We start from the raw sequence: 25,784 nt of genomic DNA on the forward strand, positions 1-25,784 counted from the left end.
TGCTGCAGTCACTGTGTACAGCTGACCCTTGAACAACAAGAGTTTGAACTTCCCAAGTCCACTTATATGTGGATTTTTTTCCGTAGTAAATAATACAGTGCTACTTGATCTATGGTCGGTTGAATCGGTAGACATGGAATCACAGATACAGAGGAACAGTAGATCCAGGTGAACTGAGACTATAACGGGCTGACTATAACTTATACTGGATTTCCTACCATGCTTGGAGGTTTGGGGCCTCTGTCCCCTCCTCGTTCAAGGCTCCAATGTATATACACCTAGGGTTTTCTCTGTGGCTTGTATCTTTCTACCTCACCTCCCACCATGGAGATTTCAACAAATGAACTGGGGAGCTGAGGAACTGCATACTTGGACACCACCATGCATGGCTGATTCTTTCCCCATTTGGCACACCCTGTGGGTGGCTCCATTCCTCTACGTGTTAGACTAACTGCTCGGTTACATGGGTGTTTGCTGCTGCTTCTGAGCATCTTTGTCTCTGCTTTCCAAGGGCTTACTTGGCTACTGGCCATTTGACAGCCCTCAAGTCTTCTCAGTTCCAAAGGGATCACCCTGGTTATTTGGAGAGATCAGGCAGTGTGATGTGGGGATTAAACGTACAGAACTTTGGAATATCCACATATGGCTTTGTTCGCTGGGTGATGAGAAATGAGCTACCTCACCTCTTTGTGTTGGGTAAAATAGGGGAAATAATACTTCAGTTTAAGGATCACATTGGTCAGGTCCTGGCAGAAAACTGATTTCGTGTTATGTTGTTCAAATGAATGGGTTACTCACAGAGGTGTGAGCAAGAATGGGGGTACAAACAAGGGTTGTTGAGGCACCCGGAGACGAGCAGCAGTAGGAAGCCATTAGCATCCCTAAAGCTGAAAGGCGAAAGGGAGGAAGAGCCCACCGAGAACCAGAATTGTGGAAGAGGTGCTGTAGAGTGGACAGGTGCAGCTAAAGCTGGAGGTGCAGCCTGAAGCGTGGAGAGAACAAGGAAGACATTTCCCAGTGTCTCTCTCATCTCACCTGCGGGTGCTACCTATGGGCTGAATGGAATGGGAATCAGGAGACAAGAGAGCCTGGCAGGTGCAGCTGGAGAGCAGGGCTTCCAAGCGCAGAGCAGGGCACAGAGGGTTTAGTGAAGGGGCTGAAGAACCAGACGAAACTAGCAGCACGGGATTAAATGAGAAAATATACAGTATACTTTCCACAGGACCTGGCACATAGCAACTACCCCACAAAGAGTGATTGTGGTTATTGTTAATATCACCAAGGCTGCAAGGTCACTGGACTTTCCGGTTATACCTGAAGCCATCTTTGCCCCTCTAAGCAAGTCATGACGCTTGGTTTAGTAACGCACTCTCTCTGGGTCTGCTGACACCAGAGCTTTAATGATCTAGTTTCTGTTTTCATCAGGTGAAATGTAGGCTGTTTAACCTGTCCCCAGATTTACAGCAAGAAAAAATAATTTCTGAGCAAAGTTCTTTTGAGAAATCTGTCCATCTGGGCACCACAGATCCCTTTACACATGGCCTAAGACTTTCCTTTGTTCCTCTTATCTAATGAGCCAAGACGAAATGGTCATGCTAATGGAAACTGCTTTGTACTCCAACTGCTGCAGCCCAAGCATAAAATCCATGATTTCGTAAGGGCTTAAAAATGTCTTTTAAACTCCCTTACCTCACCACTATTCGGCTGCCTGCTGTCTTTCCCGTTTTGTTTTTGTCCCTGTCACTGGTCCAAGGTGTCAGAGGACCTGATGCTCCCTGCCCCCTTTACTGCCTCTGATCACACCCCTCTCTTTCCTCACCTTTCCTTTTTTCCCCTTAGATCTTGTTTCACATTTCCCACTCTTCTCAGTTTTCATGCTTGAAGGCTGGCCTCTCAGTCAACACTGCCAGCCAGTCAAATCCGTCTTGTTGTTCAAGGAGATAGACTGATTAAATCACCGCAGGTAAGATAAAAATCTTTGGTTCTTTGACTCTTCTTGGCTGCTTGGTGTGGCTCTGCACTCCAGGTTTGAGGTTTCTAAAGGGCTGAATGTGATGACTAACCTCCTTGCACCTTCAGTCGTGTCCACCTCTTTGCAACATGGCCAGGCTCCTCTGTCCATGGGATTTTCCAGGCAAGAATACTGGAGTGGGTTGTCATTTCCTTCTCCAGGAACCTCCGTGCACTGTAGTAAAGTCTGACTGTTCAGTTTGGTTGAGTCTGTGCTGAAGACAGAGAGTGAGCCAGTGACCTGTGTATAGCTTAGAAAAGCAGAGAGGTGTGACTCTAAGGACAGTCTTAAATCTTGAAAAGCGTATGTACAAAACTTGTAAATTTTTATATTTTGGAACTTTGCTTCTTTGGGGTTGAGGCAAACTGGTCACCCCTCTGCCTGTGAGAGCTCTCTACAGTCTGTGGGCTAGCAGTGTGCTGATCTTTTAAAGTTTCTTTCCCTACCCAATCCCCCTTTTTTGATGAGGTTTCAGTGAGGTCTGTTAGGGGTGTATCCTGCAGCTTAATTGGCTTAAAATGTTCTCTCCTTTGGTGTGGTCTCTTTGGGGACCAATTGGGAGAAAAAAAAACCAATAGTGTAACTGTTTTGATACTGAAAATTGATAAATGTCTTTTTGAAATAACCAGTCCCTCCAAAATAAATAAATACAATATGACAATCTCAAAAAAAAAAAAAAAATTATTAGAACAATTTAAAACCAGACATGTATGTATTTTAGGAACCTAAATACTGGCTACATTACTGAGCCTAAATTGTGTGGTCCTTAGAGTATATGAATTGAATAATCATTATTAATGGAACATGAAATGCATGAATTTCATCATTCTTGATAATCATTTACTTTGAAGACTTAAAAGTTGAAAGCTATTTAGAAGACAATACTGTATACTGTTAGGATTCAATCCAAGTATAAATTTTGTCGGATTCAATCCAAGTATAAATTTTGTCGTTAAGAACCAGGCTGGCTGGATTTAGCAGGATTAAGCTTGGCTTTCAAAGTTATTTCTGAAAGGAACAAAAAGTGACCTTCATACTGTAATAAAGTCTATCTAGATACCATTTACCCAGCATGTCCAGGTCTCAGCTACAGTAAATAGTAGTTGTTTTATTAATGAAAAAGGTCAGAATTAAAGTATGTTAATGAACAGACTAAGGATACCAGTTGTCGAGACCCTCTTGCTACACCCAAAGACAAAGCTAACGATAACCCATATTCAGGCATGTGTTTGACTAGTGAGCATGAAATCTTCGTCTAGGAAGAATTACTTTTTTAAAAAAGCTGAGATATTCAAGTGAGTTATATTATTCCAGTCCCAATTTAACAGTCAGCATTTAATCCACTTCTTTCTCATCCCCAATCCTAGCTATGGCTGATGGGAGTAATAAGCCAAGACCATCAAAAACTGGAGGGGACATATGTATACCTATGGCTGATCCATGCTGATGTATGGCAGAAACCCAAACAATATTGTAATTATCCTGCAATTAAAGATAAATAAGGAAAAAAAAAAGCAAACAGGAAAAACCAAGGTATAATTTATCTATTTTTTATAGGATAGTCATTAGTTCAATCAGTTAATGCACTGTTAACTCAATAAAGTTATCAATGGGAAAGGTACAGAGAAGTCATTAGCGAAGGAATGCTCTCTAATCTCCAAATTCTTCACCAAGTTTCATTTTCATTGCTTGTTTAAAGGGCATTTTTTCTTTAAAGTCCTACCATTAAGGTATGGAACATAAAACTCGCTTGTAATCCATCATGTTTTTAATGTTAAATCTACACTGCAATCAAGTAATCTCTCTGGGAACTGATAACCAAAGTTCGCTTTTAATGGGGAGAAGGGGCCGATGATGCCCATCAGCAGTGGATCTACTGTTCTGTTCATACTATGGAATGCTACTTGTTAGTAAGGAGACTATGAATAGACTCAACATAAGTGAATCTCAAAAAAACGAACAAAAGTCACATATGAAAGAGTAAATACTACATGATTTCATTTATATGAATTTCTAGAACAAGTAACACTAATCTATTGTGACAGAAGTCACACAACAGTTCTATGGGGAAGGATTAACCGGAAAGGGGCATGAGGGAATTTTCTGTTGGAGTAATGCAAAGGTCCTGTATCTTGACTGGGGTTGTAGTTACCAAATCTCAAATTACATATTTAAAATCTGTGCATTTTATTGAATGTAAAGTATACCCCAGTTTTTTTTAAAAGTGCTATCTATCTAGAGGATCCTAAAGTTAAATGTAACCTATCACCACACTGCTCCTGCTGGTGCTAAGTCGCTTCAGTCATGTCCAACTCTGTGTGACCCCAAAGATGGCAGCCCACCAGGCTCCCCTGTCCCTGGGATTCTCCAGGCAATACTGGAGTGGGTTGCCATTTCCTTCTCCAATGCATCAAAGTGAAAAGTGAAAGTGAAGTCGCTCAGTTGCGTCCGACTCTTAGTGACCTCATGGACTGCAGCCTACCAGGCTCCTCCATCCATGGGATTTTCCAGACAAGAGTACTGGAGTGGGGTGCCATCGCCTTCTCCTCCTATCACCACAGAAAGCATCTAATGAATCTATTAATTAAAAAACAACACAGGTCGTTCATTCAGAAAGCAGATACGAAGCTTTAATTCACTGTGGGCATTTCTATTCACTATATAATATATAAACTTTTCATATTTCTTCACACAGATAAATCTTTTATAAGACTTTTTTCCCTCCAAGTACTGTGTACCATAACACCATTACATTTAACTAGCTAAGGACATATTATAAATACCATGAGCCACTGACTATATACAGAAAATGACACGTTAGAAAGTATAAATTAAAAATGTTTAAGAAAGGCTAAATACAATGAAAGTTTACATGTATTCTTTAATTCTAGATATCACATCACAGTGACAACCAATTACAATAAAATCAAAACTTCTTTTAGAAGATAATACATTCAAATTTCTAACATCCAATTATTTTCATTTCCACACTGTTAATACTACAGGCTTAACACGACAGGCTTTTAGACTGCAGACCAAGTTTCTTGTGTAATAATAACAAAGTTTCTTGTGTAATAATAAGAATTACTATCTTGATCATGATCAAAAGAAACCAAATTTATATATACTGTACTATACAGAGATGAGACTTTATTAAGTATAATATGGAACTCTTTAGTAAAGGTGTTCAAGAGAAATTCAAATAGTAGCCTGAAAATGAGTTTTAACTGCTACTGTATTCTACATACATTCCGTTAAAAAATGAAGTCTCTGTCAAAACATTTATAAATAAGTATATAGTATAATAGCTTTTCCCCCTCCAAAATACCACCTGGGAGAAAATTTCCAAGGTGACTCAAGGAGGGGAAAAAAAAAGGCCTCAGAAAACAAACATTATATGGTCTCATAAGCGGCAATCTTCCAGAGTCTATTTTCAATTGGAATAAATTCTGCAGCCAATTCTACCTTGCTTCGGTGTTCACAGTCCAGAGTCCTTGAATATCTAGTTCAGTATTCTACAGAAATCTGCAAGGACTCCCAAACACCCCTCAACTAATTACACAAGGGAAAACTGATCATGTTCTGTATTAAAACTTATGTGAAAATTGTACATAGTCATAGCCATTCTTTTAACAGTGATGCTAGAATAAGTGATGAAATATATGCACAGCTGTACACGAATCACCATTAAACACAGGAACACAACGCCATTTGATGCATATCAAATAAGCTCCCCAAAAGCCAATCTGAATATATTTATTTTCATTTACTTTGATACAGCGTTGGAAGGGTCTGCATATAATTACGGAGACTGCTGCAAACAATATTTGATGCTATTAAGTGTTCCATTAAGCAGCAGGCATGCACAATAGTTACTTTAAAAAATTTCTCATGTATGTATCTTAACATTTCTATTTATAAGCTACAATATGTTTAAAGCATTTAGTAATCTTTAAACCAATTATTTAAATTGACCTATACCTAAGTGGGGAAAAACAACAACAAAAAACTTCATCTCAACACCTGAAGGTAATATTTAAACTTTACTCCCCCAAATTATGTAAATTTTTTTTAATATGTCATCCTTAAAATTCCAAACATGACAAAAATTCTTACCACTACTAGATTAGAAGTATGATTTCTCAGCAGCAGTCTACCCATCACACACTTAAAGCATGCCACACTTCAGGGGTTTACATGGTAAGAGTGACGTGCTGGCTGTAGATGACCATAATTGAACATCAGTCTCTTCTCTTCATTCTGGATCTTTTATTTCAAACTAAATAAAGCTTTTCATTAATATAAACTAAAACTTTTTTCCCTTTATTTAACACCAATAGAGGAGATAAAACACCTTTATTGTCTTCAAGTGCCCGGCAAAATAGAAAATCTTTCAACTACATTAGGTAATCGGGTGAAGGGCTAGTGTTTGTTTTCTCATTTAAGGAGCATTCCAAGTCAAATGATCACACACAATGACAAATTCAGATTGCCTGGTTCTCGGTCCTTTATGGCTTAAAGCAGTGGATTTGAAAACTACCTCTGGTTAAAATAAAGTTCATGAATAATGCACAGGTTGTACATCTAGGAAATCATGCAATAAATATATGTTCTCATGTACACTGGAATCTTGGTGATGAAAGGGGTCTGCAGGTGTGAACAGTAATGTTTCTTCATTTTACCAAAAGAATACACCCAGCAAGTTCATTGCTTTGGGCCTATTCAAAACCCTGTTTGCCAGGTCATCCTGATTTTCTCAGAGTGATAAAAGCAGCCAATGTCGTAAGCCATCTTACGACAGTTAAGGAACTGATGGGCCTCAACTGCAGGTGCTGTGAGGTCTGAACTAAGCAGAACGAGATTCTCAGGATCCTGCCACTCTGCTACAAAGTCACTTTGGACTACCTGGCAGACTAGAGTATCAAATAGGGAAATGCTGAGAATGACCCACTGGAAATATTTACTATAGTATTATCTTAAAAAAAAAACCTATCTGCCCTTTAAATCTATTTGAGAATTGCCTTGGTAAGACCCACTCACTGTTCCTGGTTTTGATATGCCCCTACAACATGAGAATTGAACTGAACTACAATGATTGTAATGTCATCTCTGTACATCCGAGCAAGCTCTTCAGGAAGACTAAGCATTTTGGAGAGGCGCTCATGATCAACAGCCCCAAACTCATTGTTGCCCACAGCGTGGCGAATAAGGTGGGTTGCTGCATTCTGGTCCTCAAACACCGATGACATCTTAGCTCTCCGTTCTGTTAAAAGGCCATGCATCTGCCCCAGAGTCACCTTATAGCCACCAACGGCTATTGGCTGCTGGTGGTGCATGCCTGTTAGGTACTCACCCACAATCCTAACCACATCCTGCCTGTGCATTGTCTCCCACAGCCCATCAGTCGCCAGTACCAGAAATTTATCCTGTGGCCTTAATCGGTGGTAAGTTACTTCTGGTTCAGCAGTGAGATAAGGAGGTGTGTAATAATTAGGAGGGATGAACTTGGTGTATTCATTGTCATTCAACTGGTCTGGGCCAGATTCTATCACTCTCTTCTGAAGGTCAATGCTCCATTTGAACTTGACGTCTCCAAAAGCCCGAAAAGGCATCAGCAAGCCAAGCAGCCGATCCTGTTTCACCACACTCTTGGCCTCGTTCTTTGGGTGCTCCAGTTTCAGCCGTTCCACTTCTCTCTCATTCTGAGCGTTGTGGTCATTAGACAGCGTGACTGCTGACCAAGAGCCGTCCTCTTCCTGCACTCCCAGCATGGCTCTGCTATCGCCAGTGTTGGCCACGTGAAGGTCAACGCCATCCACGTGGGCCACGCAAGCTGTGGCCCCAGAAAATGCCACTCGAAGCACTAGGTAGTTGAGGAAAGAATTGGGATCACCAACTTGAGCCTCCAAGGAGATGTCATTATCAAGCCTCTTGAAAGCATTAATCAAAGCCTCCTTAACATCAATATCAGTCGACTCCCCAGTGTTGAGGTCAATAAGCTCTTGCCAGTAAGTCCTCAAGCTGTTGAAATATAACTTGGATGCCTCCTTACTGAAGTAATCGTTGGGGTGCTTGTGCCACTGGAGAATGGGCAGCAGGGCTCGACCACTCTCTACAGCATTTTCGATCTCCAGCAAAGTCTCGTGGGGTAACAAAGAGACAGCAATATAATAAAAGAGTCTTTCACTAACTGCCTGGGAGCAAGCACAGCCTGCGTGGCCATCAAAAACCCCCAAAAGCATCCCTCTGGTCTGCAAGCAGGTTGCTGCACTCCTCCGGTCCTCAATGGGTGCGTTTGCCGGCAGCTGATTGCTGTCAAATCCAAGGACAGAACTTACATTTTTGCCATCAAATTCTGGCACTTTGAAACTGTACTCATTAGCTTTCAGGATGCTATTGACTTGGGGAGGTGTGAGGTAAAACTTCTGCGGTGTGGAAGCGTATCTCCTTCCTTGGGTGTACTGCCACCAGCTCTCCTTTGGCCTGTAAAAGGTAGCATACGCCGGATGGGGTGTGTATCTCGGGCGACTCTGCGGAATATAAGGGGGTGAGCAGCAGAGATGTTTGTGGTGGCAGTAACATGCAGTGCCATAGATTCTGCTCAGTTCACAGTTACGAATCAGAGGGAAAAACAGTTGAGTTGGTGCTGGCATGGCATCAGAGAACAGTGGCAGGCTGGAACTTCTGACCGGGATTCCTAGACAGCAATTTCACAGGTACGCACAAAGAAAAAAAGTTACAGATTACTTAATCTATTTTTGCTTTCATAACAGATATTTAGCAGGTGAATTTACAAGTGCCCCGTGCCTCCTAAGGTACTATATTTTACACATATACCATGTACTATCTCTACAGGATATACTCTGCTAAGTGCACTCGATTACTTAATGGAGCCAGGGGCAAACTGTCTTCCAGCTTTACTTTTCTCTTTGTAGTTCTTTATGCAGCACAAACTGGGCAGAATGTACAATAGATCTGGCTGGGAAGAGCGGAGATGAAGGTTATATAACATCATGCAGTGGCAGTCTACCTGGCCAATCACCCTTCTTTTTATCCTTAAAAAAGGCCATGGGTCTCCCATATTGCACAGGGACTTTTCCCATTTATGAAGATCCTGTTTCTAGAGCCATGGTCAATGGTTAGCATTTGATACACCTGGATAGCACCATAAATGTGTTTGGATGCAGCCTCGACCTGTGTGTATTCATGAATTATTTGTACAATATATACATACGTTACTATAATTAACACGTACACGAAAAATCTTACATAATGGATAAAAATAGAAGTTCCAAAATGCCCTCCTTGCATCCAGGAGATGGTCTTGCAAACAATGCTTCTCCAGACCACTGTGCCGATTTGGCAAGTTTAGGGACACAGGTCTGCCACCAAGTCACCAAATAATCCTGGAAAAGCGGGCAGGTTTCATTTATTCATTAATTTTACTATACTTTTTGTGATTAAAAAAAAAAAAAACAAGTATTTTAGTAGCTCTAAAACTTTATTAGTAACATAAATGGTCTCAGTTCTGGAACTTAATTTACTTGTTAGTATTTTCCTCTGCCTATCAGCCATAAAAGAAAGCTACAGAAATATGGTCTTCATCTTTTATGGACCCCAAGTAGAATTCACCCGTAGAAAAATATTCTCTTACATTTTAAAAAATGGTTATCTATTTGCCTTTGGAAATTAATAAACAGTGAAACAGTAGTCTAATGTTCTACGGTTTGGCTTAAAAAGGTAGAGCATTATACTCGTGAATAAATGAAAAATCGTATCACTTATATCTGGAAGTGGAACACTGAAAATATTTTGATGAGCATTTATCTAGAAAATGTAATAAACATGTATCAATAAGCCAGGTAATCTATACACGAAAAGAATCCCTCTTGTAACACATATTTCCCCTGAATTCTTGAGGTATGGCCTCAAAGTGTTTAACTGGCCTATAAACAAATAGGCTTTAGAAATATCTTAAATAGGGAAACAAATGCAATAAACAAAAAGGAATAAGGAATAGAAAATCACTTGAGCCTTAATATCAACTATTTCTTCCTAAGGTTGAACACGTTAAGAAAAATTTTTACAAATATCATAGAGTATTAGCTATATATTACATTATTTTCACATACCCTTTTTGGAAAAACAGTTAGAAAAATGATAAGTGGAATATAGGGAGCAAACACTGAGTTTGCTTCGGTAATAAGCACTGTGTAAGCCAGTCGTATAGAACCCCTTTTGCATGTGATAGAATGTACCATTATTTTAACTGCACTATTTAAGAAGAAATTTGTTTACAAAATTGAAAACAAGATTAGGCAAGAGAAGGTAATGAATAGAATTTTGGAAATAAGAGCAATAACTAAATAACGTCTGAAAGGCAGTCAGGTCTTTCAGAAGACCTGAAATTCCAGAAGAACAGGAATCTATCAAGAATAACCACTTAAATAACAGCACTTTAAACTGAATACCTGAAAGTCATCCAAAGGTTAAGTGTACATGACTGAGCCAGGAGATGTGCTACAACGCTGGGCCACATGACATTGGCTTTCAGATACGAACGATATCTCTTGCTAGGTTTGTATGCAGAAAGCACATGGACTTATTTCATGCTTTGTATGAAGATTATTTCTATTATTAAAAATGGAAACATACCAATTTTCATGAAAATAAATTTTCTCTGTAAGTTTATATACGTCTGCATTTAAGCTTACTTTACTATGTAAGAATTTTAGAGGAAAAAAAATACCTGTGTTTCTGTATGGAATGCAGGTTGAATCAAAGTACTGTTTGTGTTTGGAGGCGGGGTTTGAGAGACAGATGTGTAACAGAACTGGGCTATATGACATCTGATCAAGAAATAACAAGACCGGGAAACTCACACTTTCCTTAAATTCCTTTGTTTTGACAATCCTCCTGCTTTTCTAATTGACTGCAAAATGAACTATTTTGGCAAAAGAACTGATTCACGCAGCAGATGCTTTGAATACATAAATTCACACACCAGGCACTCAAGTAACATACATTTTTCCTTCAGGCATAAATTCTCAAGATTAAAAACAAAAAAGCAGAGAGTCAATTTTATTAATTCGATCTTTCAATTACTCAGGGGTTTAGCATATGGACCGAGGTTCCCAACATGCCTCTCAAAGTCAAATTCCTAGGGAAGTTACCTACTCTGTGATTAAAGAGCATTCGTTCACCACCAGTACAAGTGACATACTCTCTCTATCAGACCAGTTACTCCTGGAAGTTAATGTACTTTCGAATGCTTTCATAAACCGTAAGTGAACATTCGAAACACTCTTGAGTATCCTTCTGAATATCCTGTGATTCAACAACAAAAGTCCATGAAATCAAAACTCTTGTTGACAACTTGCTAAATTAACGAAGTTAAAAGGGCTCTGATGCAGCAGTAAGAATAGCAGCAAGGTACAGTTGTGGTAAACTGAAGCACCGTCAAATCTTCAAGTTATTTCTGGCCACAATTTCACTTAAAAATTCCGATCCCATGATCCCGACTTGGCCACCTTAGGTACAGCATCTTAGTCTTAGGCAGATTTTGCCAGTGACTAATAAGGAAAAATGAGCTGTAAGGAGAAACAGGAAAGAGATCCATCCATTCTTATTGATGTACTCTGCAGGGCTTGTGCCAGGAAATGATTCCACTTTATCAATAAACTCTCAGAACAAACTAATTAAGAGAATGCAATTACTGCCCCGACTCCAGAGCTCTTTAGCTTTGCAAAGCTTTTGGTGTAAATGGAAAAAAAAAAGCTTTACTAATCATTAAATGTGTCAGAACCCCAGTTTATGTAATCCGATTGCATTAAACACCCCGCATAAAGACTCTCTGCGATTTTTCAGCATTTTGGGGCAACGTTTAGCCATTTCACAGCTCCTGTTATCTCTACATGAATGAAGAAACCTGCTGCCTTTGGAATACTCCGAAGCCCCAAGTCAGCACTTGTTTGATCAGTTTCCTTTGTACCCTACCTGAAAATGGCACTCACTTAAGGCGTCAACTGCTATCCTGGTGCAGGATCCCTTTGTCCCCCCTTTTCTACCTACCTCACCTCTTCATTCCACACAAACCCACCTAACACCATCCACACGCAAAATCAGTCATCATCCTCCCTGGGTACCCAACGCTAGGTAGTTAAGGGAATACCTACCAATTCGTCTGGGCCCGGGACACACACACATTCTCCTGTCATCACAACACGGAGCCGACAACATCCACAACCCGCGCGGAGAGCAGCAGCGACAGCGGCACCGGCCCATTGAAAAGCAAGGCAGAGATGCTCGTTAGAGGAGGCGTCGGCAGGGGAGGCGCGAGCGGAGGAGGGGCGAGGTCTCGCTGCAGCCGGGTGAATGGGGCTAGGAGGTGGGGTGGGGTGAGGTGGGGTGGGGGAAAGAGAATAGAGGCGCAAGACCGGGGGTGGGGAGGAGGGCGGAAACCTAACCAACAAACCCACCCCTCGGGAGCCGCGGAGCTACAGCTGGAGGCGGCGGGGGCCCAGACGCCGGCGGAGGCGCGCCCCGGGACCGGCCCGTCCATCCAGCCCCGGCGCGGAGCCCACGGGAGCGCAGCATCCTCCTCCCGCCCACGCTGCGCCGGCCGCAGACCTGAAAACCGAGGGTCGGCCCGCGGGGTCACCCTGGGCCCAGGGTGTGCGTGTGAGGGGGGGAATCCTCAGGCAGAGCGCCTCCGCGCCACCTGAGCCGCACCTGCCTCGGACCCACCCTCGCGCCGGCCCTCACGGCGCCCCGGGCGCGGCCAGCGGGCGAGGCGGGCCCGCCCCCGCGGCCCTGGAGCCCCGCGGGCAGTCCCCCGGCGCCGTCACGCTCGCCGCGGCCCCGACGCCCCTCGAGCGCGCACCTGGCGCCCCCAGGCTCGTCTCCTCACGCGTGCCGGCCGCCCGCCTCACAACTTCGGGCGGGCGGAGGAGGATTCCGGACGGCGGTTCGGCGCTGGGGTGAGGGAATACGAACCGGACACGGCAGAGGGAGGAGCCGCTTCTTCTCAAGAGGAGGCGGCGGCGGCGGCGACGGCACCTCCCGGCGGTCCTTCCTCACGAGCGGCCGCGACTCCTAGGAGCGCGGCCCCGGGCCCCAGGCCGGCCCACTCCGCCCCGCCCCCTCCCGTCCCCCTACGCCGCGCCGGGCCCCCGCCCTGCCCCGCCCGCGCTTTCGGGTCCGAGCGCTTCCCGCCTTCCCATTGGGTGCGCAGTGGCGAGGGGGCGGGGCGCAGCAGAGCGGGCCGCTGCTCGGCGCGTGGGGGCGGAAGAGCCGCGCGCTCCCCGCCCGCTTTGTGACGTCACGAGGGTCAGACACGCCCGTCCATCCGCGCGAGCTGCCCATTGGCTCTGCGGGCCCGCCTCACGTGACCGCGCCCGCCCCCGCGCCCGCTATAGCCGGGTGGAGGGAGGGCTGCGCGCGTCCGTGGGCTTCACTGAAGGGCCCGGAGGGAGGAAGCGCCGGGGTCGGCACGAGCGTCCCCGAGCGGGCGGGGCCCGTGAACGGCCGCTTCCCGCAGGCAGGCTTCCACGACGCACCGGCACCTCGGCGAGCCTCCTTCCCTCCTTACGGGTGGGCTGGGGCTTCGTAGTTTTGGGCTGCGAGGGGAGGCTCCCTGCCCAACGGGAAACTAAATTCCCAGAGACGGCCCTACCTGGAATAACAAGGCATGAGAGGACCCCAGGGTATCTGAGGCCTGGTTCATGGGATTCTTTTCGGAGCGTTGACTTTGGAGCATGGTTTCTGTCATTTTCTGGACATGTCTCAGGGCCCAGCAAGAGAAAGGCGGTCTGGACAGCAGCCAGAGGAAGTTGTGATGAAGGAATTATTGACTCGGTCGAGTAGGTGTGTGTGCTCACTTTTTCTGAAAGAAAGAAAGTGAAGTCGCTCAGTCGTGTCCGACTCTGCGACCCCATGGACTGTAGCCTGCCAGGCTCCTCCATCCATGGAATTTTCCAGGCAAGAGTACTGGAGTGGGCTGCCATTTCCTTCTCCAGGAGATCTTCCCGACCCAGGGATTGAACCCGTGTCTCCTGCATTGTAGGCACACCACGTTTTCTGAAGGGCTTTGAAATCAGTCTTTATTTGCCCTGAATAAGAAAAGGGTAGAACGCACAATGCGAAAATGGGAAGATCCCTGAACTTTCTGTGTCAGGACCTTCATCCAAGTCACTTCTGCTCCGTGAGCCTCAGTTTCCACTTCTGTTAAGCTGGATTGGGGTGGCGTTGGCAGTCTTGGTTAAAGGGTAGACATGGCAGGGGCTGCTTCACTTGTTTCTGTCCATACGTAATCTCCTCTTTATGGGAACTGAGTCACTGATAGTGGCTTCTGAAAACTTCCTTGGAGATGGTATCAGGCAGATCATTGCACTTATCCTGCTGCTGCTGCTAAGTCGCTTCAGTCGTGTTCGGCTCTGTGCGACCCCATAGACGGCAGCCCACCAGGCTCCCCCGTCTCTGGGATTCTCCAGGCAAGAATATTGGAGTGGGTTGCCATTTCCTTCTCCACTCTGTCTACTGTTAAAAACAGTTAACTGACTTATTAAGCATATCTGCTTACGAGCCGATAAAATTCCCAAAGTGATGTGCCCAGGTTATAAAAAGCTGTCATATTAACAGTATTGTGGAGTTTTGTTTTTGTTAATTTGCACTATCTGATTTTATGTATTAAAGGAGAAATTTTATAGACACAAAACAGTGCCAGGAACTGGTTCTTTATAGCTCCTAGATTTTTCCAACTACCTCCTCTATTCTCTAAATAGAGGGCATTTTGGCCCAGCCCCAAGCTTCCCACGGAACTCTTGTGGCTATTTTTATGTGGCCCTCATCCATTTTACATGGGCCTATCTGCTTCACATCAACCCCTCTTTTTTACTTCTCAAATGAGCTTCCCATAAGTTGGTATTTTTTTCATGGTCTTTTATTCTGTTGAGTATCTGATTTAAGTGTCTGTTTTCTGTAGTCTCATAGAGGCAGTATAGGGTGGTGTAGCAAAGTGAGTAAGAACCCAGCTGGAACTAGACTACCTGAGTTCCAGTCCCAGCTCTGCATCTTGCTACGTGGTCTTGGGCAACGTCTTCCTGGCTCAGTTCTTTCATATATAAGATAGGAATAAAAATAGTAATATTTTAAAACTTTTTACCCTCACAGGTTTGTATAAAGTGAGTTGATATATATATATATATATATATATATATATATATATATATCATGCTAAGTAAGTACAAGTAAGTAGTAAGGGCTATGTAAGTATCAGTTATTATTAATATTATAGACAAGTCCAGGTCTGTGTGTTTGTTTTATTAAGGACTCCTAGAGAGTAGGAGGGAGAAGGCAATGGCACCCCACTCCAGTACTCTTGCCTGGAAAATCCCATGGATGGAGGAGCCTGGTAGGCAGCAGTCCATGGGGTTCCACAGAGTCCGACACGACTGAGCGACTTCACTTTCACTTTTCACTTTCATGCATTGGAGAAGAAAATGGCAACCCACTCCAGTGTTCTTGCCTGGAGAATCCCAGGGACGGGGGAGCCTAGTGGGCTGCTGTCTGTGGGGTCACACAGAATCGGACACGACTGAAGTGACTTAGCAGCAGTAGTAGAGAGTAGGAGATAAATACACTCAAGTAGAATATATTCTACAGCTAGATACTAAGCGGTTATTAATAGAGTGGCTGCTGCTGCTGCTGCTAAGTCGCTTCAGTCGTGTCCGACTCTGTGCGACCCCATAGACTGCAGCCCATCAGGCTCCCCCGTCCCTGGGAGTCTTACAAACTTAGGATATCAGGTTAAGGTGATTTATTTACATGAGGAATGTCACTACCTCTTAGCTCCTGCTTTACAGACATGGAGACCAGGTAGTTGAATATAAGTGGATTTTTATTTTGAGAGTTTCTACCTGAGGACTCAGAAATGAAGTTTATACTAGGTTAGTTTGCTGTCTACAAAACTTTTTCTATTGTGAAAATAGAGTCATGAGACTCCAGGACCATAGCAATGACCTCTTTAGATCACCTTGGTAGCATATACCTTATTCAACACCAATATTGCCATTAGTCAGAGCCCTTTAAAAATTACCTTTTCAAATTGTTTTTGGATCTGCACAGGAAACTCCAACTTATTTTACTATAATTAGCACCTTGGTTTTTATACCAAAATAGTATTGATTCTCTCATGCTAATGTTCTTAGTTTTGAACAACCTATTTCTGAAAATAACACCTACTCTCAAAAAATCGACATATGCCACCACTAAATATAGTCAAAAGAATTTGTCCTGAGAATTGAAGGCATTGCCAAGGTATTTCTGGAATCAAAATAAAGGATCCCCCAAAGTAATGGCTATGAAATAAATTCATTTAGAGGTGTAGGTTTTGTTCTCTAGCTGCAGTTATATGATTCTGTGACATGTATGTTGTAAATAAAGTTATAGTCCTTCTGCACAGGAACCAAGTGCTTGTACCACTGGGGGAGGTTCTTAAGTATCTCAGCCTTGTCTCCCCTCTGGTCTGGCTTTCTTCCTGTCTCTAGATGGAGCTCCTTTTGGTCACCCAGTGAATAGGCTTGCTTCAGAAGTGCTCTTTTTATCACATGGCCATCTGGCCAAGGCCAGAGCAGGTCTGTGGGTTTGCTGCTCTGACCTCACAGACTGTTTTAGCCACCAGAACACCTGTTGACACTTTAACATTGGAAAGTGTGGAAAAATAGCATCAAATAACCCAGAATTTTTGTTAAGGGCAGGCAAAGAGAGAGGAGGAGGGGGCTTCCCAAATACTCCAGTACAAAGAAAGCACTGTGCAAAAATACCTATTTTTGTTAACACAATGCTTTTTGTAACACCAAAAATGAAAGTCAGTACCTGAATTAGACCCTTAACACACAGTCATTTTCTTGCCCTAGAATAAACCTGGAAATGAGCAAGTGCTTAGCCAGACTGGCCTGGTATTCTTATGGGTGGATGATATAAACCCTTGGGTTATTGGAGGTTAGCTGTGACAACATGGAGATGGTCCAGCAGAATCTCAGTGGTGCCAGACAGGAAGCTTAAAATAGACTTGCAAGTGGGTCTGAGATGCTATTCGCCTGATGGCTAGTGAGTTAACCGTGGCCTTTGCCAAAATCAACGATTAGAGGAAAGAGAGGCTGCTAGACAATCTTTAGCTCCTTCTTCCCTCCAGGTCTTAGATGAGAAATCAGCAAGTATTTACTATTAAGCATTAGGTACTTGTTTTATTCATCCTGGCGTTGAGAATTGCTTTGAAATTAAATTATTTGCAGTTGTGCGCTGAAATCAACAAATCATCTGTAAGAAAGAAGCAGATCATGTACTGTGGCTCATTTCTTGTGGGTCAGAGGTTATAGGTGTGTTCAGACTTATTTAATATTTTAAAAGTAGTCCATCCTCATCAGAATTCATGAAGCAGTAGTAGTTTGAGGGAAATATATGTATCATTGTTCTCTTGCCAAATTAGAAACAAAAATCTCCTGCATTGACCTAACATGACAACGAATATGGAAAGTAGGTATCTGGGGTTGCTTTCCTTGAGAAATCCCTGCTAATGGGGTTGTCTTGAATATTAAGGATGATATGCATGGGGGAAGGGTTTTTATTGTCTAGCCATCAGACAACTAGGCAGTGAAAAATTACACTTTTTCGTTCAGTGTGTCTCTACAGATGATTCTCCAGAATACAGAAGGTAAAAGATTTCAGAAAGGTTTCAGGGGAGCTGAGAACTTGGGGTGGATCTAGAGCACTTTACAGTAGGTGCCAGGTCATGAGTGCCCCTGAAGCAGGCCATGCCAATCTGCAGACTTCAGCAAAAGCCCCTACACTATGAACTCAAAAATAGTAGCTGCTGATCTACACATTTCTTTAAAACTATAATTCTCTGCTTACCTGGACAGCATAACTATAAGAGTATAAGCTTCCCAAGGACAGGCATGGATCATGTCACTTTTATACATCCATATACACCCACAGCTTGGCATAATAGTGAGAACTGAGGGGTAGTGGATGCTTACTTTATACTGTCTTCTGTTCTAAGTGCATTGTCTGGCTGTATCCTCATAACACTCATAACAGGTAGGTTTTACCGTTATATCCATTTCACAGAAGAGGAACCTCACTGAGGGTGATTTGCACTGCTTACATAAATAGGAAGTAGTAGAGTGTCCGTCTTACATTCTGAGGCGCTATGCTTTAGTGACCGCTGCACAAAATAGATGCTCAGTAATGAACTCGTGTCAAAGTACAGAAAGTTTCACATTTTCATTATGGGCCCGACAGTAAAGTATATCCTTATAATTGCAGAATTTCCACCCATGTTTCTGTATCTGTAACCAGCAATAAGTTTTGCACAGATAAGTGTGTCTCCACTAAATAGCCATTCTTGTCAGAGCACTGTAGGGTTTGGTTATGGTTTTTCAGGAAAAACAGTTGTAGCTAGCTGAGCAGCCACAACTGGTCCCCCACTGACACCTCAAGATACTAGCAGGAGCATCAGACTCTGATTGACAAAGTGAAAGACAAAGCAACCACATTTTTCTCATTCTTGTGGTCAAGGGAATTTCCCGGCCACAAAGGCACAGAGTAGATCCTTGGGGTTCAAGGGAGGGAGAGGGAGCTAGCCCATAATATGTCCCACCAACTTCCCAGAAACTTTGACACTGGAATCTATCTTGACTGAGAGATGACTGCACATCCACCAGAGAGGGCCCTGAGTCAGGCCAAATATTGAGACAAGCAAGATGACTGGTCAGAGACAATCTGAAACACTGTCCATACATAACCCATGTAAACAATCCTCATTCCACACTTCACTGAAGCTCCACCTGTGTGTTCTTCCACACTACTTTGCTTCTAATAAATGATTTCACTGCTTCACAATCTGTCTCTGTGCTGAATTCTTTCTTCAAAGAAGACAAGGACCAAGTACCTGCTTCAAGTCACAGCACCCATTACCCCATGAGATCAGCTATTATAAAAGCATATTTTCCTTGGAAACTAGATGTAAATATTTGTAGGTGAATACCTAATGTATACCTATAGAAGGCTGAACGCCAAAGAGTTGATGCTTTTGTGGTGCTGGAGAAGACTCTTGAAAGTCCCTTGGACTGCAAGGAGATCAAACCAGTCAATCCTAAAGGAAATCAGTCCTGAATATTCACTGGAAGAACTGAAGCTAAAGCTGAAGCTCCAATACTTTGGCCACCTGATGTGAAGAGCCGACTCACTGGAAAAGACCCTGATGCTGGGAAGATTGAGGGCAGGAGGAGAAGAGGGCAGCAGAGAATGAGATGGTTGGATGGCATCACCGACTCACTGGACATGAACTTGGGCAAACGGAAATAGTGAGGGACAGGGAAGCCTGGCATTCTGCAGTCCATGGGGTCACAAAGAGTTTGGCATGACTTAGTAACTGAACAATATCACCACCTAATGTATTCAGGTCACACCCTAGTAATAACATTTAATCTATTTAAAGCTATATGTTCAGTTTAAAATAAAGCACTTTTTAATCAGTATCCACATGAGAGGTGAAAGTTCAAGAAGAGAAAGAAGACAAGAAGAATGTTAGTTATCGAATTATGTGTCCAGTTTCTGCTAGGAATAATGGACTCCGGAAGTCTAATCAGAATATACTAAAGTACAGTATCTGGGTTGTGATTTTATCCCTTCTTAAGGCATTGAGATTTTATAAAATGAACATAAGTTGGAGCCAGAGACACCTGAGTTCAAATCCTAGCTTACTAGCTGGGTAATCTTTCCAAATTTATCCAATAGCTTCAACACTTTAAAAATCTAAACAGTGTTGTAAGGATTCAGTTCAGTTCAGTCGCTCAGTTGTGTCGACTCTTTGAGACCCCATGAATCGCAGCACGCCAGGCCTCCCTGTCCATCACCAACTCCCAGAGTCTACTCAAACTCATGTCCATTGAGTCAGTGATGCCATCCAGCCATCTCATCCTCTGTCGTCCCCTTCTCCTCCTGCCCCCAATCCCACCCAGCATCAGAGTCTTTTCCAATGAGTCAACTCTTCACATGAGGTGGCCAAAGTATTAGAGTTTCAGCCTCAGCATAAGTCCTTCCAATGAACACCCAGGACTGATCTCCTTTAGGACAGACTGGTTGGATCTCCTTGCAGTCCAAGGGACTCCCAAGAGTCTTCTCCAACACCACAGTTCAAAAGCATCTATTCTTCAGCGCTCAGCTTTCTTCACAGTCCAACTCTCACATCCATACATGACCACAGGAAAAACCATAGCCTTGACTAGACGGACCTTTGTTGGCAAAGTAATGTCTCTGCTTTTCAATATCCTATCTAGGTTGGCGTCTTTTAATTTCATGGCCACAGTCACCATCTGCAATAATTTTGGAGCCCAAGAAAATAAAGTCAGCCACTGTTTCCCATCTATTTGCCATGAAGTGATGGGACCGGATGCCATGATCTTCATTTTCTGAATGTTGAGCTTTAAGCCAACTTTTTCACTCTCCTCTTTCACTTTCATCAAGAGGCTTTTGAGTTCCTCTTCACTTTCTGCCATAAGGGTGGTGTCATCTGCATATCTGAGGTTATTGATATTTCTCCTGGCAATCTTGATTCCAGCTTGTGCTTCTTCCAGCCCAGGATTTCTCATGATGTACTCTGTATACAAGTTAAATAAGCAGGGTGACAATATACAGCCTTGACGTACTCCTTTTCCTATTTGGAACCAGTCTGTTGTTCCATGTCCAGTTCTAACTGTTGCTTCCTGACCTGCATACAGGTTTCTCAAGAGGCAGGTCAGGTGGTCTGGTATTCCCATCTCTTTCAGAATTTTCCAGTTTATTGGGATCCACACAGTCAAAGTCATAATGATAATCTAAAAGAAAATGCGAAATGATGGCTGGCAAATAGCACAAAGTGGTAGCACCGAAATGACTCCCCTGTTGCTGCCGTAACAAGTTACCACAAGTTCAATGGCTTAAAACGGCACACAGATCTTGCAGTTCTGGAGGTCAGAAGTCTAACGTGGGTCTCTGTTGGCTAAAATCAAGGCATGTCAGCAGAACCACATTCCCTTCCGGAGGCTTTGGGGAGGATCTGTTTTCCTGTCTCACCCAGTGTTCAGAAGCTGCAACAGTTCCTTGACTCACAGCTCCTTTCTTCACCTTCAAAGGGAGACAGCAGCATCTTCAGGTCACTCTCACTGTGATTCTTCTGCCTTCTTCTGATTACATCGGGCCCATCGGGTCATAATCCAGGATAATCTCTTTATCTTAAAGTCAGTTCATTAGCAACTGTACATCCATCTACAACCTTCATCCCCCCTTGTCATGGAGCACACAGCATACAGTTCCGAGGGACTGTGGTGTGGACATCTTTTAGAAAGGGCTGTGGCTCTGCATTTCACAGTGCTTTTTGCTCTTAACACTTGTTCATTCATTCATATACTTACTAAAGGAAAATACGAATGATATAGTAAAAGTATCTTTCAGTTCAGTTCAGTCACTCAGTCGTGTCCAACTCTTTGCGACCCCATGAATCACAGCATGCCAGGCCTCCCTGTCCATCACCAACTCCAAGAGTTGACTCAAACTCACGTCCATTGAGTCGGTGATGCCATCCAGCCATCTCATCCTCTGTCGTCCTCTTTTCCTCCTGCCCCCAATCCCTCCCAGCATCAGAGTCTTTTCCAATGAGTCAACTCTTCGAATGAGGTGGCCAAAGTACTGGAGTTTCAGCTTTAGCATCATTTCTTCCAAAGAAATCCCAGGGCTGATCTCCTTCAGAATGGACTGGTTGGATCTCCTTGCAGTCCAAGGGACTCCCAAGAGTCTTCTCCAACACCACAGTTCAAAAGCATCAATTCTTTGGCCCTCAGCTTTCTTCACAGTCCAACTCTCACATCCATACATGACCACAGGAAAAACCATAGCCTTGACTAGACGGACCTTTGTTGGCAAAGTAATGTCTCTGCTTTTGAATATGCTATCTAGGTTGGTCATAACTTTCCTTCCAAGGCGTAAGCATCTTTTAATTTCATGGCTGCAGTCACCATCTGCAGTGATTTTGCCAAGAATTCTTCTGTTTTAGTAAAGTGCTTCAGTTCAGTTCACGCACTCAGTCGTGTCTAACTGTTTGCGACCCCATGGACCACAACACGACAGGCCTCCCTGTCCACCACCAACTCCTGGAGTTTACTCAAACTCATGTCCATTGAGTCAGTGATGCTATCCAGCCATCTCATCCTCTGTTGTCCCCTTCTCCCACCTTCAATCTTTCCCAGCATCAGGGTCTTTTCAAATGAGTCAGTTCTTCACATCAGGTGGCCAAAGTATTGGAGTTTCAGCTTCAACATCAGTCCTTCCAATGAACACCCAGGACTGATCTCCTTTAGGATGGACTGGTTGGATCTCCTTGCAGTCCAAGGGACTCCCAAGAGTCTTCTCCAACACCACAGTTCAAAAGCATCAATTCTTCGTTACTCAGCTTTCTTTATAGTTCAACTCTCACATCCATACATGACTACTGGAAAAACCATAGCCTTGACTAGATGGACCTTTGTTGGCAGAATAATGTTTCTCCTTTTTAATATACTGTCTAGGTTGGTCATAACTTTCCTTCCAAGGAGTAAGCATCTTTTAATTTCATGGCTGCAGTCACCATCTGCAGTGACTTTGGATCCCCCCAAAAATAAAGTCAGCCACTGTTTCCACTGTTTCCCCATCTATTTGCCATGAAGTGATGGGGCTGGATGCGATGATCTTAGTTTTCTGAATGTTGAGTTATAAAGCGCTTCAGTTCAGTTCAGTTCAGTCACTCAGTTGTGTCTTACTCTTTGCGACCCCATGAACTGCAGCACACTAGGCTTCCCTGTCCATCACCAGCTCCTGGAGTTCACCCAAACTCATGTGCACTGAGTTGATGATGCCATCCAGCCAACTCATCCTCTGTCGTCCCCTTCTCCTCCTGCCCCCAGTCCCTCCCAGCAGATTTATACATTAAAAAACTAGCTGAGGCGGTTGCGGTGGGAGAGCAGCAGGCCAAGAGTGTAAGTTGCTCACCCCAGGGGCTGCCTGCTGTCCCGCTGCCCTCCGAGTGCAGCCATGTCCGAAGGAGAAGCCCCAGGAGGGAGTGAAGATGGAGAAGGACCACATCAACCTGAAGGTGGCCGGGCAAGTTGGCTCCAGGGTTCAGTTTAAGATCAAGATACACACACTATTCTGCAAGCTGATGAAGGCCTCCTGCCAGAGCCAGGGCTTGTCCATGAGATGGATTCAGTTTAGGTTTGATGGACAACCCATTAATGAAACAGATGCCCCAGCACAGCTGGAGATGGATGACCCTCAGAGGACACCAGAGGACACGACTGGAGAGGACACCAACAGCAGAAGGGGGGCCTCCAGCGTGGCCAGCTGCCTCTTGGTGGGGGGGGGGGCGGCCTCTAGAGCCCCCATCCCCTTGTGGTGCTGGGCTGTGTTTGCTGTCAAACAGTGCAGGTGTGGCCAAGCCCATCGGCAGGCAGGCTCGAACACCGAGGACATTCCCTAGGAGGACTTTGCTCTGATGCACTCAAGCGCCACCACAGCAGTGGTCCCCAGCCTCCCTTGGCCCATCCCCTCCTACCTTTGTTTGGGTAAAAGGCCCACGTGGTGAGGGACTTGGGTTTTGTTTTTACCTTTTTGTTTTTTCTCCCTCCTATGAAATTTTCTCCCAACTTGTGACCTGAATGCCTACTTTCTGTCTAGACAGGGATCTTAACCCCAGGTGTTGACCCTACCTCATTCCAATCATGGAGAGAACCGTCCCCACTCTGGGGGTGCTTCTATGGGGCGAGTTTTGGGGTCACGGTCGGTATGGGAGATACACTTTCACTTACTGTTTCTTGCGGGCACAGGTTTTTTTTTAATGCTAAATATTAGAAATGTAAGCTTTGCCAGAGTATAGGAAAGTTGAAGGGAAAAGACTGGAATGTTTGTTAAAATGTATGAAGTTCTTCAGTAACACGGCCCTGGGCAGGGTCTGGGGTCCCAGACCCATTGCCATCAATGGCTGGTGACACTGCTCAGACACAATGAAAATGGGCTTTCCCCTTTTCTTAACAGAGAAGAGAGTAAGTCCCACACATCTGCCGTGGTCACAGTGCCAGGGCCTCAGATTTCCTCCAGTATTTGCTTCTGATGAGTAATCATGGTCTGTACGTAAACTAGGAAGATAGAAAATACTGCTGATTTTGCCGTTATGTCTTCGTGTAAAAGAGCTGCTTCAAAGCGTGGCTACAAGTGAGAGATGCCTCTGGTTCTCCCCGAGGACTGTGCTCTGCTCCCCAAGTTGGTATGGAGCTTACACGTTACATGTGATTTCGGTTCTGTGCAGCATTTTGGGGTCTGTCTTAGTCAGCCTCCAATGGCTGTCCCGTTGCTCTTCCGTGTGGACTCGCTCATGTGTGACAGCCCCTGGCTGCCTGTTCGGGTCACCTGGGCAGGACTGAGGCCTCGTTGGAGAAGTCTGCACTTCCTTTGTACCTTGCTGTTCGGGCATGTGTGGGGTATCTGCCGGCTCTGTTGTGTTTATTCCCCAATTTGTACATTATTTGTTGTCCTATACTACTGTCAATGGTAAATATTGTTTGGTATTCTGTCAAAAAAAATTAGCTGATAATACAAGATAGCATGAACAAGCCCCAATATGAGTCATTTAAGAGGAGAGGTCACTTAGATTAATGAGGGAGAAAAAAAGATTTTGATCATCCACGAGAAGTAATAAGGTCACCTCCTTCCCTCCACAAAAGGGCAATGTGATCTTAGGTTGCATTAAGATGAGAACAAAGGAGGGGCTCGCCTTGGTAAATCCTTGGTAAATCCCCTGGAGATTTTGAAGGGTGTAAAAAATCTTCAGTGGAGCCAAAGGAGAGAGCCAACAGGGTGAAGAGCCTAGAATCAGAAAGTATAAGAAGTTTGGGGATATTTATGGTGTGATCTTCAAATACCTAATTGACAGACATATGAAAAGAAATCTAGATTTATCTTTGAAATCTTTGGAGTTTTAAACTGCTAAATTGCTTTAGTCATGTCCTACTCTTTGCGAGTCCATGGACTGTAGCCCACCAAGCTCCTCCGTCCATGGGATTCTCCAGGCAAGAATACTGGAGTGGGTTGCCATTTCCTTCTCCAGGGAATCTTTCCGACCCAGGGATCAAACCCATGACTCGTGTCTCCTGCATTGGCAGGTGGGTTCTTTACCACTAGTGCCATCACTAGAATAAGTGTGTAGAAGTTAGATTTAAACTCAGTGTAGTAATTTTACATGGTTATAGTTTCCTGAAATGGAATGAGCTACCTGAGTTTCCTGTCCCTGGAGGTATTCAAATAGAATCCAGACAAGTGTCAAAGAATGTGCTCCCAAAGCACTTCTTCAGGCCTTAAACGTTGTATTTACATTGTAATCGTTTGCATTCCAGTCTCCCTGTGCAACTTGTGACTTCTTTCTGATCTGAATCTGTCATGTTCATTTTAACTTGGCTCAGAAGGTACAAAATCAATCTTGGTTTGGTGGATAGATGCATGAATGAGATTAAAGGTTGGGCAGAGTGATCTTTAGTCCTTCCAACTCAGACTCTCAGTTCTCAGCTAGGATTTGAACTAGGTTTAAAGAATGGAATTGGTTGCAGAAAGGGGGTGGCAGTGTTGCATCCTAGGTTTCACAGTACAGAGAAAGCTCAGAGACAAGAGGGAGCAAGAGAGTGGAGGAGCTACGATGGGTGAAGTACAGGAA

At 44.0% G+C, this 25,784-nt stretch overlaps 1 protein-coding gene across 11 annotated transcripts; it reads right to left on the reverse strand.

Annotated features, from left to right (window-relative positions):
• Positions 1–4,615: 4,615 nt before the first annotated feature.
• On the reverse strand, positions 4,616–13,141 carry PDP1 (pyruvate dehydrogenase phosphatase catalytic subunit 1). 11 transcript variants are annotated; one of them, XM_059893118.1, is made up of 5 exons: positions 13,007–13,141; positions 12,187–12,221; positions 10,483–10,642; positions 9,281–9,417; positions 4,616–8,708 (listed from the first exon to the last, which is right to left on the reverse strand). In XM_059893118.1, exon 5 carries the CDS (start codon positions 8,662–8,664, stop codon positions 7,048–7,050), a length of 1,617 nt encoding a protein of 538 aa, XP_059749101.1. In that variant the 5' UTR covers positions 8,665–8,708; positions 9,281–9,417; positions 10,483–10,642; positions 12,187–12,221; positions 13,007–13,141; the 3' UTR covers positions 4,616–7,047. The 11 variants fall into 11 exon arrangements, with proteins under 11 accessions (XP_059749101.1, XP_059749102.1, XP_005215704.1 ...); XM_059893119.1 differs by having other exon boundaries at positions 12,894–13,107; XM_005215647.5 differs by lacking the exon at positions 10,483–10,642.
• Positions 13,142–25,784: the final 12,643 nt, after the last annotated feature.

This window comes from Bos taurus, chromosome 14 (assembly GCF_002263795.3).
Source record: "Bos taurus isolate L1 Dominette 01449 registration number 42190680 breed Hereford chromosome 14, ARS-UCD2.0, whole genome shotgun sequence".
NCBI classification, from domain to species: Eukaryota; Metazoa; Chordata; class Mammalia; order Artiodactyla; family Bovidae; genus Bos; species Bos taurus.

Excerpts from the sequence above, each read along its gene's own strand:
- PDP1 (XM_059893116.1), bottom strand. The coding sequence starts at position 12,572 with ATGGACGGGCCGGTCCCGGGGCGCGCCTCCGCCGGCGTCTGGGCCCCC. Across the intron at positions 12,222-12,489 it reads AGCTCCGCGGCTCCCGAGGG|GAGAATGTGTGTGTGTCCCG; the intron begins GTGGGTTTGTTG and ends TTGTGATGACAG. Across the intron at positions 8,709-12,186 it reads TCCCGGGCCCAGACGAATTG|GAATCCCGGTCAGAAGTTCC; the intron begins GTAGGTATTCCC and ends ATTGCTGTCTAG.